The sequence below is a fragment of the Galleria mellonella genome, unplaced genomic scaffold (genome assembly GCF_026898425.1).
Source record: "Galleria mellonella isolate WM207_F2 unplaced genomic scaffold, CSIRO_AGI_GalMel_v1 utg40, whole genome shotgun sequence".
In the NCBI taxonomy this organism is placed as follows: domain Eukaryota; kingdom Metazoa; phylum Arthropoda; class Insecta; order Lepidoptera; family Pyralidae; genus Galleria; species Galleria mellonella.
The window spans coordinates 1,661,717-1,682,486 of NW_026442094.1; the positions used below are offsets into that span (position 1 = coordinate 1,661,717).

Consider the following 20,770-nt stretch of genomic DNA (forward strand, 5'->3'; position numbering starts at 1 on the left):
GCAAAATTATGTTTCTAGTTAATTACGATACATAAGCATTATATACATACTACTTGTGAGTTACAAAAACTATCACATCTAACTACTGCATTTGTTTCTAATCTCCAATACCAATTCAGTATTTTATTTTTCAACACATTACTTTTATAGTAACCAGAGCCATCTATATATCTTTTTAAAATATAAAACAGCACTTAGCAGCGCCACCTTGCGGAGTAGAATACGTCATCTTAGGCTGCTGTTTAAATGCCGAATGGTAGCGAGGATGACAACAAAACAAAGTCCCATTATGATCAAATAGTTCCGTTTAATGAAACTAGATGGCAATAGTGAAAGAAGAGTGTCTATTCTACAGTAACAAATTAAAAATATATTGTTAAATTTACAGTTTTAAGAAAATTAAATACTGGATATGTATATTAAATGAATCATTTCTTTTAATGAAATTTTCTTGTTCATGTTACTATTAAACGTTGTCTCTTTTAATTTAGGTACAGTGTATTAACATAACTACCTCAAATTATTTAATTAACCAAAATTATACTTACAAAAAAAAACTTAAAATATGTATGCATGGTATGTAGTAATGGGCAATGTCAATAAAATGAGTCTAGTTACAAAAATAAATCATGTTGAAAAATTAACCTAATTTTCCTGACCGTTATACTCATATTAAATTAACTATTTAACTCCAGATCAATACGCTAAACAGAGGCTCAATTTGAACTTAAACAATTAATAATAAAGTGCTTCATATAAAATAGAGTTTCAGTTGTTATATTGTATGTTGGCTGAAATATGGAGTACAATAAAGATCCATCTTGAGTAAGCACGAACGGGAAGTTTCTATTCAACTTAGTAATAGTTTTCGTTTGCCTATACACAAACAGATTACTCTCCATGAAGTTAAATAAGTTATTATGTAAGTATATTACGCATATATAGCGATAACAACGTTTCGACATTCCAGTGAAAATCAAAATATTTTGTCATTAAAATGTGATGAAATTGTGTTTTCATCTTCGACAGAATATACCTATTGCGTGAATGTTTATAGTTTCGACCGGGATTTAAAATGTAATAGAATAATATTAAGAGAAGGAATGAATTATGTAAAGGAAAATTTACTATCTCTTATAACAAATATAATAAAATCAATTTTCGTCATAAAAGAACGATAAATGACTGCGTTGTATTCCCATGAGACAAGACAAATTTTGATTTAGTGGTTTTCTTTTTTTTCTATAATCTGTTATAATTAAGACATTGTGATATATGAAATTTACTGATATTTATATTAAAAGAAAATTTGCACGCTATTTCTAGTAAAATATGGAGGCGTAATAACCTATTAATACATTAATCCACTTGTAATACCCATATTTGAGATAATAAATTATTATTATTAAAAAAAAGAACCTCTATTCTTTTACCCTACTTCTATTAATAATCATTCTAATCACGTCTTCATCAATCAAGAAACTGATTAACTATCGCAATATAAAATTTGGTAACTTTAATATTGAACATTTTAATAAATATTTGGCAATGTATGAAAAACTTATTTACTGTTTGATTCAATTTTTATTTAATGCATTGATAACGGAATAGTAATTCCGTCTGCGCTGTCGGTATACACTGGCGGAGTACTAGTGGGGAATGACAGATGAGGATGAAACCGGTCAGTTCGGGGGAAAGGAATTGTTAGTAATGGAGACTGAGAATCCCATTGCTAGCATAATACCCAACCACGTCGACCTCCTCGCGGTTCGCCCTGGAAACTATCATGGTTAATTCCTCATGAATTCATCATGATGGGTTAACTGGTCTGTTTTCACTCTCATCTATCGCCCTTCACTGGTGCTCCGCAAGCGTATACTGTTAGCGCAGACGGGGTTACTATACCATTTTCAGCCATAAAAAAAACCGGTCAGTTGGCTCATCGTGACAAATTCAACGATAAATTCATTACGATGGTTTACAGGGGGAACCTTGTGAAGGAAGGACCTGATAGGGTATATTGTTAGCGAAGGGGTTGCTAATTTCTATTGTTAACAAATCTTTCTTCCCCCTTTTTAAATTAATTGTCAAACATATTAGTCTCTTTGATAATTAATATGTAGTTTTCATTAAAATTGTAGAAATACTTATTTTGATAGGCTAATAATTAAAGTACCTTATTATTTTAAAGCCTTGTATAAAGGCGCAAATGCCACAGATTTGATAAAAATTAGTTATTAATTTTTAAGCAAAATACGCAACTACAGTTCAGAGAGATATATGGACCTGCCTCTGTGGGCTAAATGCATATAATTATTAGTTTTACTCGCAGCTTCGTCCGTGTGTCAGGAATTATGTTGATTGACCAAAAAAAATAATATGCGCCATGACGCAAGAAAAAATAAACAAACTCACTTACATATTTATAGTTTAGTAAAGATGGTAGTGTTTCATTTAAAAATTTTATATCTTCGTTTAAAAATTTCTCCTCAGGCTATAATTAACGCTGTCCAGAAGTGTACAATAATGTAAATTTATAATATTATTGTATTCATTAGTCCTCACGTGGCCGACCCAAATTGTAGATACATGTAACATCACAGGCAGCTTGCAAAGATAAATAGGATTTGTAACCGGATGTTCCGCCATGTTGGGTCTGTTACGGAAACAACGTTATCCTTCCGGTACACTCGAAAATGTTACACTTGCTAAATAAAAATCTTTTAGTACACAATAATGTTCAAGTGATATTTCTTTGATTTCCATACTAATACTATTAATGTGTAGAGGACCAGTAACGAATTGTATAATAGGTTGAATAAATATAGTACAAACGGACCTTATTGCATTTTTAGTCTGTATTTGATAAATAAAAAAATATATAATTTCCTATCTTTTTAGTTTCTAACCTATCTATTCATTATAGTTCATAGTCCTGAAAACTAGATGGCGCTAGTGCGTATATACAACGCGATATTAAAATTTCTGTACCGCCAATATAGGATACATGGCAAACTGTTATCGTTACTCTGGTTTCCCATCAAAACGGATAAATCTTTCGCCTTTTACTAAAGATTTCCGTGGTGGGGAGCAATCAAATGAGTCTTATTCATTTTTTGCAAGTCTCGCGCAAGCGGGATTTTATTATTCTTTTAAAAATCCTAAAAAAAATAAAAAATAGTAGTCCATTAGGAACGAACGATATTTAAAAAACATCGAACATCAACGTCATAATCGAAAGCTCAACATCGATGTTCGATATTCATTATAAACCGAACATCGATTTTAGGTAACATTGATAATTTTAGCACTGATAACAATACAATAAAATACAGTAAAATCGTTCGAAATTTATTAAGAAACAGAACAAATTATAGTACATTCCAAATACTTTTTATCAACTGACTGAAGGAAATGTCATTTTGATAAAGAAGAACCTTTTTAATCTATTTCTTTGTTGACAAAGAGTAGAGCCAACTTTTGAAAACAGTCTTTCGGATGGCGTTAATGTCGCGATAATACTCAAATAGTCCAACGCACGCAAAACAGCACAACATAAATTTTTATCAACAAACGATAAAATACGTAATTTGTTTCATATGTTGCATTGATCGTGCGTGAGGCCGTGACTAACATCGATGATCGATTATCGATTCGTTACATCGATGTCACGATATTTTTCTTATAGCACCATCGATGTTTTCCCTTTAAACATCGATGATTATCGAGCATATCTAATGTTCATATATGTATATACATATCCTCGTATGCATGGTTCAGTTTCAGCCTTTGTAACGAAATTTATATATATAAACCCTGTCTTTGAACTTCTGTAGATTACACGGAAATTGGATGTTTGCATTGATATAATTGCAATTAACAAAAGTTGTTGGGGAAAAGAATTGTTAATAACGGTGACTAGTGCCCTATTGTCAGCGATATACGAGTATACAGTCAGGTCGACCTCCACGCGATTCCATCGTGTATATTCTTCAAAAATTTATCACGATGGGCCAACTGACCAGATTACTCAGAGGGTGCTTGCTTGTTGTTTAGTCACATGTATTTTATTTGAACCGAGAATTGTGAAATATCCGATCAAGTTATAAATTTTTTTTATCTGATACTTTGATCTTTATGAACAAAACAAATATATTTTATGCTGATATAATTTATAGTCAACGTATTTTATACAGACTATGGAGTACTATGGACTATGGAATATGATTTAAAATACTTGTAATTTGTCCCACTTTTTTTTAATTAAAATGTTTTTGTTATTTATACACGAGACCGGTTTCGAAACTTTATTTTCAGGCGTATTTATAAAACCAATAAATAAAGTACAAGTATTCTAAATAATATAATATTATTTTTTTATATCACTGAGGTGGCAAACAAGTATACGGCCCACCTGATGGTAAGTGGTTACCGTGGCCTATGAATGCCTGCAATATCAGGGATATTATCTTATATACTGAACAAACCTCATTACACCTTTTTTGAAGAACCCCATGCCGTATTTATCCAATTTAGCCAAGTTCCATCAAGAAAAAGAACTATAATAAAACAAATATTTTTTAACTAAGTATACGTTTATTTTAACTGACTAGTACTACTACAACCAAACAAAATATACATGTACAATACTACCTAATATCTTCTAGAACTATAAAGAACTTCACCTTGACGGAACGAAAAATAAAAACTAAGTAAACATTTTTATAAGGATTATAAAGCTGAGAAAAAAATTATATAAATAAATTTACATACATATTACGAAGCGGTATAAGTGAATGCTTCTTTAATATGCTTAAATGATAATAATAAAATAACTATATAATATAAAATAAAATATAAAATAATTGAAAAATATTATAAATTTTTTAATATAAAATTAGATAATGATACTGAATGAAAATTGATACTCTTATTTTTTTATTGCCTACTTATACAAGCGTCAATAGATTTCTGAACACAATTAAAAATGACATATAATATTTTGTTTCACTTAATATAATGAATCAAATTATAATAATTATAATTGGTTATGTTTTATAATTACATATATAATAATTATTGAACATAACTAATTATAATTGTGGTAAAAATTAGAAGAAGCAGTATGTATAGGGAGATAAAGGATATGGCCTGAGATAGAGCTGGCTGGAGGAAGATGCATGAATTAGTTGCACCGACAAGAGGAAACTCTTAAATGAAAATAGTATGTATTAAAATTTTCTATAAACCACAAGCTGAAAACCATAACAGGGATATTATTACTGTAAGTTAATTAAGAAAATTACTACATGTAATTAATAGATTCAGTGGCATCATAAAAGGAAGAATTCACGGTAGTAAGTCTGTGCTTTTAAATCTATTATCTATTAATTTTAACAACAAATGTTAATATTATTGTATGTAGATAAATATCTATAAAAACATATTATTGTTATAGATAAATATTTACATAACAATATATATAGGTAACCAGGTATACAGTATAATTCAATAATATTAAATAAAAAACTAAGTACCTATAGATAATATAAACTTATGATACAAATTCCACTACTTACTTACTTATGTATGCCTAGTATATTTCAAATGAGATTTAAAACCAGGAGCTCGGTTAGTAACGAAAATAACTATTAATAATTAATAATTATAAAATAAAAATATCTTTTTTATGCAACTTAGAATGGAAAATAAGCTAATGGACCACCTGATGGAAAGTGGTAATAGACATAAACTGTACCATGGGCATAATAGAGTATACTGCGTCATCCATGATGTCCTTCATGCGTTGCCATTCCTGAGAACTAAAGTGTTATGCCTCTATACATCTATGTTATATTTTAATTTTAATAAAAAAATAAACAAATGTAGTCTATGCTCTATAAGCTTTTAAAGTACATTAAACCCTTCATTATCGACGTCACCACCAAAATCTTCCAAAAGATATGATAAACTGAGTTTTTTTTTGTATCATATATTATTATACCAAAGCCTATTATTATTCGTTTCTTATCACTTATGAATAGTATTGTTCTTCGTATTTATTACATTAATAAAGCCATTCACAATGATTAATGTTACACCGGACTATGAAGTAAATGATAGCGTATTTTAATATCCCCATCCAGGCCAACTGAAAGAGTTCATTCCCAATGATATGTATTGTTTTCAAAAATAGTATAAGTAATATTTTACTTATTTAATTCGGGCAAAGTTCAATAAAAACCGATGGATCACCAGATGAGTTACCATAGGAAGACTTTGTACAAAAGTCGATTGCTTGGGTACCTCTGTCCCATTCGTGTTTCTACCGTGAAGCAGTTGTGTTTGCATGGCTGTGCTTCGGTTTGAAGGGTGGGATATGGCGTGAATTTACAGGGTACAGAGGAATAACACCTGATTCCTCAGGAATGGCAACGCATGGGAGGTATCATGGGCGAAACAGTATACTCTGTTATGTCCATGGTACTGCTCATGTCTATAGGCGACGGTTACCACTTTCCATCAGGTGGGCCGTCAGCTTGTTTGCCGTACTAAGTTGTACAAAAAAAAATGATACAAAAAGTGTAAAAACAAGAAAGAAAAATTTATGGTTCTTGTCATACGTTATTAACGCTACCATAGATAATAACAAAATAGTAATGTTAGGATGAAATTTGATAATAAATAAATGACGATATTTAGGTATGCATGCCCATACCCAATTTAACATAGGAGCCAATGTATGTACCTGGGCCTAGTTATGATTAATTTTTTTATAAAATTATGAATTGCATTTAAGTATAGTGCAATATACAGTGAACGCTCTAATATAAGCAACATTCTTTATATTTTATTTATTCTACTCAGTTTAGTTAGTAAAAGAAATAAGTAAAAATATTTTCTAGACGTTAAACTATTTTTATACTCCTTTTTCCCCTATAAACAACTTTTAAAAGATTTTTTTTTATATAGAGCGTTCACTGTATAAGTATACATAAAGGCTATTAATACACATTAGTCTGTTCGTTGGACAACTGGTATAAAGGAATTCTTTAGATTCTGACATCACTGTAGAATGCACACGAAATGCTATAATAATTAAAACCTAATTAATCAATTTAAAATCTATTAAAATATTAATAGTAAACGTACTAAAAATCTACATAGGTAATTAATAATGCGCGCGTGTTACTTAAAAATAATTAAACATTGTAATTCTTACAAACATTGGATACACTTTCTATAAACTAACAATGTCATAATTATTACTAAATTATTCTAAAATAACGACTTTATTATGAGTCGTTAATATTACACTAGATCACCATTTATTGATGTGGTTTTTTATATCTCACTTTCCCTTTAATACTAAAAAATATTTAAAATAATTTACTAATTACAAAAATACCAAGGCGTATTACATTATTTTACACTTATAGAAAGATTATTAAAATATAAAAACTATTATCCATTAATAATATTTACCATTCGGTGAAACAACTTTTTTTTTACTAATTAAAACTAAATAATTGAAATTTATTTGGTTTACGCTCCTAATTGGGCAACATCACAACCTCTTCGTTTCCCGAGCTGATGACATAGCTGTGGTGATCCCACGATGTCACCAAGGAATACGCTCAGCAAATAGAACTCCTTTGCCTGGTCCGTTGAACGCTTGTACTGGCTGTGGATAATAAACAAGTTGTTTAAAAATATGGGATATAGCTTTTAAGCATCATTATCAGACTTTGGGCGCCACTCTGGATTACATTTTTGTCAAGACAAATCAAACGAGTCGAAACCTTTTATACTATGCTACGTTTTATCGTGCACAGTTTAAAAATTCCTATGACTATATTTGTTCATATGCTGCTTTTTTATTACACCAGCATATTACATAAATATGACAAATTTCAGTACAATCGGATCATCCAGCAAGTGGATATAAATAGATCATTTTTTAATACAATGAGTTACATACAAGTTAAACAAAAACTTGTAATAAAAATATTGAAATTAATTATGTCAAACCGTAAACCTTTCTAGATTCTTTAAAATTTTTCTTTCAAATTGATAGTTTATAGACAGGATTATCTAACGGGCCACCATGAATTTAAAGGAACAGATCTGACATAAATATATTACATTTGAATGTAATTCACAGATATGTAAAATAATTACTATATGGAATAATAACAATCTCTAAATTTAATTTTAGAAATAGCGAATGTAACTTCAAGGTCTCTTTAAAATCGATCTCGTAAACTATTAAATTTTATGATTATTAAACTAACTATTAACTAACTAAAATGTTATATAAGATACAATAATTTCATACAGTACATAAAATATAAATTAAATTAAGCATAAAAACAAATATTACAGTCACTTAGTTTGAATAAGATTTTTTTTATTATGTATTATATTATCTTTCCATCCTAGTGAAACCGGGGTGAAACGCTAGTGTATTAATATAGTAAGAAATATGCCTAGATATCTATCTTTCATGTAATACCCATATAATTTTTTTTTACGATAATTTACTTTTGATGGTAACAAAATGTATATTTTAGGATTTTGTAAAATCCTTTTATTGTACAAACGATGTCTGTCAGTCCAGCATGGCTGTATAAATCCAAAACGAATTAAGATAGACACTTGAAATTCACAGATAATGTTTAACATGCCCTTACATAACGGTCCAAAGCCAGATAATATAACAAAAGCTCAGAGGCTTATTTGAGGGGGCCACCCTTAAGCTTTTGAGCTTTTATTACATTATTCGTCATGGTACTCGTACGAGCAAACGGGAGGGTGAAAATAAAAAGTTTACCTTTGGAACTACATTTAAAAAAATCATCTCGTAAATTTTACTAATATTATTAATGAAAAAAATTGTAAAGATTTTTGGATATTGACGGCTCAATCACGCGTAAATGGTTAAACGGATTATTTTTTTACGCAATTTAGAACAGAAATCAAACTGACGGTCCACCTGGTGGAAAGTCATAATCGTCACCTATTGACATGAACAATACTATGGACATAACAGATTATACTGTTTCGCCCATGATAACCCCCCATGCGTTGCCATTCTTGAGGACTAAGGTGTTATAACACTAATTTCTAATGGATTACAGAGTAACATAACCCATAGAATTATCATCATATCAACCCTTAACTGTCCACTGCTGAACATAAGCCTTCCTCTTGGTGTGTTTTGTCAGTAGTTACTTCGTTTGGCAGGCGGATTGGCAATTGCAGTTAGGCTTTAGAGATGTTTTAAAAAGAACGTTGCTACCCGTTCCTTGACCATTAAGTCCCTTAGTCACCTCTTCCTATCCCTTGCCTTCCCTTACTACACCCATGGGAAAAGAAGGGATACCCTATTCTATACTGGAACAACACGGAAAAACCCATAGAATACTCTATAAAAATGTATACGTGCAAAGCTGCAAAATATATCTAGTAAACCATAAATTTGCATCTCGTCATATTTGCCGTGTTGGTAATGACAACAAAAATAATTATTACATGATAAGTTAATAAATCACGGTTTATCCAAAGCATGGCTATCATTGTATATTTGGTTATTATAACTTATACACTATCGACAAATTAATATAACGAATGTCTTTAGATATTTCCTATATAATTTAATATTGTTCGAATACTTGTAAAGTTGAAACAAGATATACGGAACTACACATCGGTATGATCTTCGTGCAGTAACCCACAAACGAGAGTAATGCGATCTCACAGTTGCATGCCAAAATAAACCTTGTTGTCACATCTTAAGTAAAATATTAAAACATGCATCTCAATGTAAGATGACAATATTATTGCTCGTATACATATATCAGATAAGATCAGTTGTCATAAGGTTTAAATTTCAATGAGAGGAGATGCCATTAGAACAGTGAAAGTGCCGTTGTGGTATTGCATAAACGCAGTTCACCTCGGATGTCGAACGTGCACTTTATAATCTGCCATAAATTGAGAAATTTTGATAATGTCAATACTAAATAATAATAAAGAAAAAACATTTCAAAATCTTTATTAGAATTCAAAATAGTTCTAATCATTCAAAAATTAAATTGTTTCTTTATATAATTAAAATTGATAAATTGTATAATAATATATTGTAACGATCGTATATTAATTTTGTTAATGTAGTTGTTTTCTTTAACAATGTCGTTGTAATCAAATAAGAAAGTATGTTAACTTTGATTAAAGGAAACAATAATCATTAACTTAGTCGGCGCAACTTATTAACAGTTAAGTAATCGTGTTGGGAAAATTTGGCAAACGGTAAACAATAAGATTATTATAGGGTCTTGGCCACAAATAAATCCTTGATAACTGAGATTTCACATGCGCACAATTTAATGCATTAAATACTTTCGATGACCATAACTTGTAAATAATTACTAAAAGCATACGTTCCGGTTATGAGTCAATTAATAAATTATTAATTAAACTCCTGCCTAGCATAAATTGAGATAACTGTTTATCTATTTACTTATTTATCTTATTACACTATATGGATAGAATACATTTTATTGTTTCCTCCAAAACATTACACTAGTAAATTTGTTATAAATATAATACAAACAATTACAAGTATGATCACACTGAGAAAACTATAGGCGCCTTATCACCTATATTAAAATATTTTTCTCATAGCGTTAAATGAATACTAACTTTATGCTATCTCTTCCAGGTAACCTTTAGAATTTGTATTTTTATCCATCGTAGTAAGAGACAGCTAAAGAAATATAATAAAATATACCAATGCAAGAGATGGCAAATTGAAATAAAATCCTACACAAGCCTCCTAGCCGGTGCTGTAATAGCACGCTATATCCTACTCTTATGGGGTCTCTGCACGTTCTATGTAGCGGGAAGGTAATGACTAAGGAATAATAAAGTAAGATATAACCTAATTATTTTATGATAGGGGAAGGGGATCATTAATAATGGAGTCTAACAGCCTCATTTCGAGCAATATCCTTATCAGGTCAAACTTCACGCGGGTCTCCCTAGAAACTATCCTTTTTTTTTTAATTCGTCACAATGGACCAACTGATCTGCTTACATCCTCAGCTATCATCCCTCATTGGTGCCACGCCAGTGTATACCGATATCGTGGGCAGGGTTACCAATCCATTTTCATCCATTAAAAAAGTATAATTTACGATTCCATAATATAGCAATGGCTGCGTGACTGGAATACACTATACTAGACAGGGCATACGATGACCCACGGTTGCGTGACCACTATTACATCGTGACCCACTTGTGGCTCACCGGATCGTTCACAATGCATTCTTAAACAAAGTGTCCGCAATTCGTCGACTCTCTGACCTGGATGCCACTCACAATTCGGCGCGACCTTGAATCTTCTAATTTGAATGCGTTATGAAATATTCATAGAAATATAATAGATGGATTATGTCAAGGTCATGTGTGTTTCCCAATAGAGGAAGTTTTGGAAGTGTAGCGAACTACTTAATGAATTCGAATGCGAAATTGTTTCCGTGTGCTCGCGGATTATGCGGATTGTAACAGAGAGGACTCAACAACGGAATTCTAGATATAGTAGGAGTAAGTATTTGCGGAATTAATTCTGAAGAACATGGCTCAAAATCATAATATCGATAAAATAATAAAATAAAATAATAGTAAAATTTTATTTTTATATTATTCATAAAGAAATATTTTATAATTATTTTCTGACTGAAGTTTATAAATTAATTATAAACTAAGCTAGAAGTCTTTAGATTTTTCGGTTTTATTTCTGATTAGGCAGTTAGTACGATTCTATAGAACCTTATTGATAAAAATTAATATTATATCTATCTACCTCTAACCAATAAATATTATCGTATCCATAGAATATTTCATAAAATAACAATAATACTGTCTGTTGTAACTATATGATATTTAAAAAGGCTTATTTTAAATATTTTTTTATCTATTCTGTATACTTATTCCCAACTATAGATTACTAGCTAAATATACAATAATTACTATTTGTCGCATAGGAACATGAACAGCACCATGTATCACAGAATAAACTATGGCGCCCACGGTACACCTCATACATTGCTATTTATGTACCCTGTAACTTTTTATTTATTTATATTTAAAAAAACAATCGATACCTGAATACGTCTGGCCAGTCCAACTGCGGTTTCGGCTGGGCCTGCGCCCGCGCCGCGTAGTGTGCGCACACGCGCTCGAACACGCATGCTCGTGCGCCGAACTCGCCGACTATATACTTCTCAACCTCTTGCACGTCGTAAGGTTCAGCAACGTCACTCGAAAATGACAATTGACGACGATTGCGAGATCGGTAGGTTGCTGGAAAATAATAAAAAGAAACTAAAATGTCTAAATTAGCTGTCAACTCATGCTTTGTTCATACAGCAAATGACGCGACATTATAAGATTTTAAACGGTAGGAATCTGGCAGTTGCTAGTACGCCTTCTGTTAGTCTGTAGGTCTTATTAAAAAACAAATAGTGAGTAGCTGTTACTGTCATGGTCAATTCCAATCAATTGACTTGACTTTATCATCAACGTTTTATTCTCTACTATAAAATAAGCATTTAGTTATGTAACGTACGTCATATGCATTGGGTGTACCTATCTTATTTTATACATAAAAAGTTGAACATTTTGTATCACACATATTAATCGTGACAATATTAACAGTCAACATACACAACTTTAGGTCGTGTGGTCCTGATATAAAATACGCCATCACTTCCTTTCTCGTGGGTATTGTAAAAGGTGAATAAGAGAGGGCGAAGGATAAGCAGCAGCGTCCCTCTTAAAACACCTCCAAAGCCTAACTCCAATAGCCAATCCATCTGCCAAGCTTGGCAACTACTGGCAAAACCCCACAAGGGGGAGGCTTGTGTTCGGTAGTGGACAGTTAAAGGCTGATATGATGATGATACATAACTCTATCAGTTGCAGAAAAAATTATAAATCTAAGCCATATATTTTAAATACACTATCGGGACTTAACACGATAAAAAATATAAGTAAATAGTGCTTAAATTTCTGCTATTTTAAAATTAACTGTTAAAACCACAGTCAAAAACATCACGTAGCACAAAAAGTATTTTTCATTTCCATTAAAAAGCCACTTAAAAAATTGTAAACATTATATAGGGTGTTATTTTTTGTTGTTTATCTAAGGTATTCTTTATCTTCTTTTACATGCGACAATTTGGGCCCTTGTCATCTTAATTGCCACTCTAACTTGTCTCGAACAAAGTTTGGGCCGTTTAAAGTTTGAGTCCATCATTTCGTACTTTTTGTTTTTAATTGGACTAACAATAAATAACCATCTTTTTCTGACATTCTCAAGCTTAGCTTTAAAGGTTTATATAGATAAATAAATACCTGCTATAAAAGTATTTTAGAGCGTACATTTAGTGTCATTAAAAAAAATATGCGAGTTACTATAAACAGAAACCTTAAATTATAAAGGAAATAATGAATTGAATCGAGTATAAGCAGTGTATGTGTATTAGTTTCATTTCGATTTTTCGTAACAATTTAGCGTTGCTCTTTTTAAATAATAGTTTTTTTTTCTTAAATTGAATATAGATACATTTGTAAGAAGACCAAAGAATAGACTCTGTGAGTAATATTAATTAATATGTTTGTATACAAGATGAAATCAGTGGAATATACAAACTCACTACCGGAATCATACAATAAAATATATAAACGCAGGTTTTGTGCTTTTGTTGGTTTTTATTTTTTTTTTGTTTTTTTTTTCAAATTTGATAATAGAAATTATTGGTTTTAAATTTATATCTCAATATAGTATCAATTTCTTTGTAGGCAGTATCTTTGACCATATGAGCTGTAATTAGGTAATACTCTTTGTTTATGAAATTATACCTTTTTTTGAATGCTTATAATATTTTAAATTAATCTTTTTCTAATAACTGATTGATCAACTATATTTTTTTTTATTATTAAATAGGTTAGCGCTCGATCTTACCTCACCTGATGGTAAATGATGATAAGATCTAGGATGTAGCGCTCTTACCCAGAAAGATTCTTATACACCATAGACTTGAAGAATCTCAGAGTTTATTTATCCGGAAACAGAAGCAGGAAGAGTATTTTATTCCTTAGCAGTACGCACTAGAAACGAAAATGAATCGTTTCGTGCGGATCTGTGAAATTAATTTAACTATATCCTGTACTCTAAACTAAACATACCTAAGAAGATTCCCTAATTATTATGTATAGAATCGAAATATTTTTTTTCTATGATTATCGAATTCTTAATACCAAAAACATGACACAATAACAAAACATGAAATAAACAGTGACTAGTGTAATGTGTCTCACTAACACTCGACTCGCACGCAAAGTGTGAATAAATAAACCTGTAAACCAATAACTAGTGTAACGCTATATACATCTATCAATGCTGCTGTTGCATTATTTAATAGTTAATGACAGCTAGAACGTAACTACCACCTTTATACTAATGTAATCTGTAAGATTTAAACTAGTTATACCATTATTTCTTTATCTACGATTGAGGTTTATATGAAATATCTATTTTGAAATTACTCTTTGTATTGAAGGTCAGTGCTGGTGACTACTAACGTTACGGAAATTGTAGCGACCAAAGAACTATATTGAAAGTAGAGAAATCAATCGAATAATCATTATAACTGATACTATCTGACAACCAATATATATTATTGTGTATAGAAATTTTTGTCATTATTATGATTTAGTAATGGATTTAATCCCGCTATAAAGGCCACCAATTAGTAACTAGGTTAATATATATATATATATATATATATATATATATATATATATATATATATATATATATATATATATATGTAGTACTAAAATATAAGATTAAATATAAGGTGTATTCATAAAGTTAAATTAAAATCATCAGTAAAATTAAATTTTGTTATGCATCTAATGTAACTAATGAACTGACAGTAGCTATAATATTTTTAATCTTAAAATATTATTATATTATTACTACAAGTAAGTACGTATATATTTTTATATACCACGAAAGTAACAACTAATAACACTTTACTAACCACTAGAAACGAGCATATAGCCCGTCTTATTAAAAACGTGTGCATTGTCGACCCTAAACAAATCTTAATTTACCTTTTTTGAAGAAGCTCATACTCTAGTCTCCAGGAAAAAACCACGACATGGAGCTCATTATACAGCCTGAGTGTTTACGGAAAGAAACCACGCTGAAACTATGCAGTAAGCGACAATTCTCAGTGATGTGACTATTATGTATATGTACATATAGGTTCGTAGTAAGTTAAATATTTATCCGAAATAAGTTAAATATTTGTACGTCGTGTCGTATCATGCATTGTATTGCAAAAAATGCATTTATTGCACCGCAACGACATAAAATGGCGCTATAAATTAAACATGTCACGAATGGGTACTGATGGTTTTCTTTTTTTCTAGTATTTTTGCAATCAGTTTATATTATCTATTATTCATAATCAATATTGTGTAAAAATATTCCTACTATAACATACGAATAATATTAGACTTGCGCTCGCGTCACGATCGCTCATGAATAAGGGTCCCGGATGCACTTGAAACTAGTTGGATATTCTCAACTAATTTTAAGTCAATTCTTACATTAAAATATACCAATATTTTGAATCTAAAATATTGTAGATATAAAAAGAATATGAATATAAAAAAATATACATAAGGAATAAGTTACGCATAAACGTACGAGTACATTTAAAGACCAATACATCATGTCATGTCGTATATTGTACTGCGCAAAAATGCATTTATTACACTGCAGTGACTGAAAGTGGTGCTATAAATTATATATGTCGTGAATAGCTGTTGATGTTTACTTTCAAATAAATTTGTTTTACAATCAATATTTGTAACAATATTCCGTATGAATTGTGATAATAAATAACATTATAAAATCGTCCGTCCTGACTAATTATCAATACACAGTCAACTACTAAGTGTAGAAATCTAAAATTTGAAACATAGGTTACTTAAACACTTAAGTATCCGTTAAGAAAAAAATTCGGAAACATATTTCATAGAAGAAAACTTATAGGGGAAACATGACATCACGCGTGAAAAGCCGCGGTCTACAGCGTGTAAATAATATACGAGTATATTGATATTAAAAATGTTATAATTATACTAAATAAGTAATAGTAATAGTCTTTAATTATAAAGATTTTTACTATAAATTTGAAAGTTAATTTTTATAAAGTTAATTTGTTTGTTATCTCTTAGCGCTTTGACAACTTAATAAAGCATAATGAAATTTAGTACACAGGTTGAGTGTAATATTAAGGGACACAAAGGTTAAATTTGATCCTGGTTAATCAACTAATTTCAGTTATACAAGCAAAGTTATGGGTATTAACTAGTAAATTCATAGTTTAATATATCATGTAAACGAAAAAAATGCATAATATTACACTGTAGTAAATAGACCTACAATAAATTAAACATATTACAAATAATAATGAAAAATAATAAATAAATATTGTGTATTAATAACGATTAATTAATATTGTTAAAACTCGTAAAATAAATAATTTGTATAAATATAAAATATTTTAATTTTGTAATGAGTGTGTATACTGACTGGCATGTTCAATCGAGTATCGATATTTTTGACGTAATCTCGTATCTTGAAACAAATCATGCTCACTATAATATCCAGAAAAGTGGCGGCGTTATGTGCCGCATCATTGGGCTTCCTCTAATATGATTGAACACAACCGATGGTTGGCTTATCCGTCATACTCGTGAACGGGTACTTTTAGTAGGGACTGGTCTGTTTAAGAATATTGTAATTGATTCTAATTTTATCATAATTATAATTAAGTTTGCTTTATTAAAAAAATTACGTATTAAAAGAAATTAAAGAGATTTTTTCTTTTTATAACTGTCTCCCCCTTACAGGAGAAGAACAGGTATGACATAATGCTAATGACCTAAGGATGGCGTCCTCTCATCGTACGAAAGGTATGAAAGTGATAGAATGATATATGACCTACAATCATTGAGGAAATAACTAGTTACTTGCTGAATCAAGTGACAGAAATTGATATCGCTAAAAATTTTGGCTAGGTTTGATCCACTGCAGCCAAAAAGTGATAATATAAAGACAAAAAGATAAATACACAGTCTATCTATGCACAAAATTTTACTCAAATCAGTTTCGTCTTTTAAATGTGATTAAAATAATAAACATCTAAACATCCAAATATTATTATAAGTAGTCTAATGTTAGTAGTTTATCTAAAGTTATACTTACTTGGACTGAGAGAATAGGTCAGTTTTTTAAGAAAGTTAGTTAACCTAACACTAGCTGTAATGACAGGAAAACCGACTAATTGTACCGGTAATTCGAACAATGTCTCTTGACTGTTCACTTCACTGAAATGAAACACTAACAGAACTACTAATGTGCCTGAATAGAACTTGCACCACTCCATTTTAATTTTATTATTTTAAATTACCTACGAATTAAAAACAACTGAACATAAATAAAGACAACACGTAAGTAGGACCTTTCAAAGAAGTACGAGCATCAAATAGTCAAAGATTTCGCAATTACAAGTCACTCTTTCCTTTGACTTGTGATGCTTATGAATAATTTTGAATATTTATCACATAAAAACGTTAATAAAAATAAAATAATTAGCTAGTAACACGAAAGTTTGGTAGACACGTGTTTACATTTAAAAACAATGTAATTCTATTTTCAAAATTATTCTAGATACCGCGCGATTTTGCGTTCCGTTACAACACAACGCGTGGTCAGAAACGCGATGGGATTGTGAACTAGTCAGTCGAACGGTTAAGATTGTACTGCAAAAAATATTATTACCTACGTGACAAGGAACGTAACACAACACCTTCTACAGCAACGGATAAGTTGCGTTTATTGTTGGTCAATCGAACTGTTATGTCATAGTTTTAACCTACTCTGTGTTGAGTAGGATGTAGTAAGATTTTATATGGATTTCCCACGTTGAACCACTATGAAATGTCTATAAAAATCGCAAAACTGCAGTTTACTTCACTTATTCAATCATTAGCAAATTAATATTTCTCTATTGACTGATAAAAAAATATAAAGAAAACAATATAAATACAATCAATATTACATTAAACAATTATTAAAACTTTGTAATAGAGAATTAAACCAGTAGCTTTTGTACTCATACAAATTAGGTATTGAATAATTCAAGGTTTTACTAAGTATTATTAATTACCTATTTGTGTCATTTATATGCACCTTGAGATATCTTTATTTTAAACTAACTAACATATGCATCGTTCTGTCAAAAACTATTTATGTATTTGACGTCAATATTTAAAATGTTTAAAATAGACAGCTAATAACAATTTATATGGGAAAGAGAAATGAGGGGTTTTTACATTTTTCTGGACAATTTATGCAAATTTTTTCTTCATAAAAATGTAAAAATTGTAATTGTCAAGGTATTGAATCTATTTGACAATAAATGGCGTAAAAATATAAAAGCGTGAAAAAATGCTGTACAGAATTAATTATGATGGATGTTTGTGCACGCTAACGAAGTCTCTGGTATAGTTAGTTATAACATTAGGTATAAAACTACTTTTTTGTTCATATATACGATTAGATACCAAAAAGAAAAATCTCTACCATAGACTAAAGACTTTCTTCGATCTTTCATATCATAGGAAACCCTTAATCTATTATTAATCTATGCTTACTGTCAATTGTCTCATCCGAAATCTTTAATTTAAACACAATAAAAATAGTATTTACGAACTTAGAGCTTGTAATTCGTCTTATTCGACGAGTCAGAGTAAATTAAGGATAGTAACTGCTCAGGATTTTTTTGAGAATTATTATCTGGTTTTCAAATTGCTTATAGAAAATATCAAATTATGAATAAACAACAAACCAAAACAACCGTATCTGATGGAATTTGGACTTAATTAGAAAATTTCTTTAATTATATTAGTTTGAAAGACTACAAATAAACTTGAGGAACCCCATTTAATTAGGCTACCTTTTAGCTTAATAATATTGAATGGGATTCAATATCATCAATATTTTAATTAAATATACTTTTGTGTTGTTTTATCCATTCAGCTATTTCTTGCCTGTTCTTCTTGGCTGAAATTGCGTTCCGTTTACTTCAATAAAAATATTTCTTTCTTACCTTGCATTAATCTTTAAATCATTTTGACAAATTGCGAATTTAAATTTTGCACAAACATGATTAACAAATTATTTTCTTATCGTTTATCGTGTGTAATTAACAGTAGTTATATGGTTGTATAATTAATCATCATTTAAAAATAGGCATTATTAAACCACTTTGTACGAAGTCTCATTATAGTAAATCCTGAACCTCAACAACCTATTAAAATTCCACTGCTAGGCACCTGTTTTTTAATCTCCATAAGAAAGTTAAAACCAACACCCACAATATTTTATTTCAGTAATTGTATATCTGTCTAATTCTGTATGACAGTACATGCCATAAACCAAGTAAAGTTATAGGATCCTACGAAAATGTATGCGTAAAAATCTACATTTGATATTAAGCACAAAGTATATGTACGAGTACGATCACTCTTGACGACAGATGTGCTCATTGCAAAGCAACGCCTCAGATAATACACACTAGCTACTGTATACTATACTAGCTATGCATAAGGAAATTACTTAGGTTCGATTCTCAATCAGGGCAACTAAAGCAACGAACTTTAATTTTCTTATTTCTATTTTTACTATTATAATCATTTGTTAGTTACTTGTATGTACTATCTATATGGTATCTCAGTTTGAAATTCGAACAATTAGAATGATTGTATAGGTCTATCTACGGTTCACAATTTTGTTTATTACGAACTATAATTCGCAGCTCTGCCCACGTAAATAATGTATTATTTGTAATAATCTAGAATATGATTTACTTAAAAGGAAAGTAAAATTAACTAAATATTAGGGAGGTTAGTTAGTTCTTAATGATTAATCTGAAATTCGAGGATGGATGGGTATCCACATGGATATCCGTTCCAAAAGGTATCAGATGATAAATGCACCATTGACACCCAAAAAAAAAAATTATGTATATACCATCATTTATCCATATTCGAAATTGAGACATAATAACTATTCACACGGGTAAAGCTGCAAGATACAGCTAGGTTTTAATATGAATAGAATACGATAAGTCTATACACAAATATATAATATAATATATTATTTTTATAAATAGATATACATCTGTTTTATACAAAATTACCTGGATTCAAGGCATATGACAACTTCTTGATAAAATTCGTCAATCGAACGGCTAATATGATGAACGGAAATCCAAATAACTGCACGGGTAACTCAAACGTAGACTCTTGTGCCGATATACATTCTAATACCAAAGCATATATTAAGGTCCACATATAGCACAATTTTAACAAATTCATTTTGCACTTTTTAAATTTTTTATTTTAAAATTTCGAATACTACTTGTCAGAAATTAAGACTAGAATTCCGAATAATAGTCATAGGTAAGTAAATTAAAAACAGCTGTTATCGATTAAAGAGGATACATCAATCATCACAGATTCATAGTTGATGTCCCTTTTGCACTACGACCTTCTTGAACACTCGTATAAAACTGACTATAACCAATAACAGCCACGCGGGGTTAGATTTCGTAATTAT

General features: G+C 30.1%; 1 protein-coding gene and 1 non-coding gene across 3 annotated transcripts; one reads left to right on the forward strand and one right to left on the reverse strand.

The window, feature by feature from the left end:
• The first annotated feature begins 3,024 nt into the window (after positions 1-3,024).
• Positions 3,025-3,141, forward strand: LOC113519130 (U5 spliceosomal RNA). The gene has a single exon (XR_003402305.2). It is a non-coding gene; the product is annotated as a U5 spliceosomal RNA (small nuclear RNA).
• A 1,761-nt stretch (positions 3,142-4,902) lies between these two features.
• LOC113509303 (uncharacterized) lies at positions 4,903-20,529 on the reverse strand. Of its 2 annotated transcripts, none has more exons than XM_026892618.3 (3): positions 20,352-20,529; positions 12,168-12,366; positions 4,903-7,684 (listed from the first exon to the last, which is right to left on the reverse strand). In XM_026892618.3, exons 1-3 carry the CDS (start codon positions 20,527-20,529, stop codon positions 7,546-7,548), a joined length of 516 nt encoding a protein of 171 aa, XP_026748419.2. In that variant the 3' UTR covers positions 4,903-7,545. The 2 variants fall into 2 exon arrangements, with proteins under 2 accessions (XP_026748419.2, XP_031770583.1); XM_031914723.2 differs by lacking the exon at positions 20,352-20,529 and adding an exon at positions 17,354-17,704.
• Between the last annotated feature and the right edge of the window lie 241 nt (positions 20,530-20,770).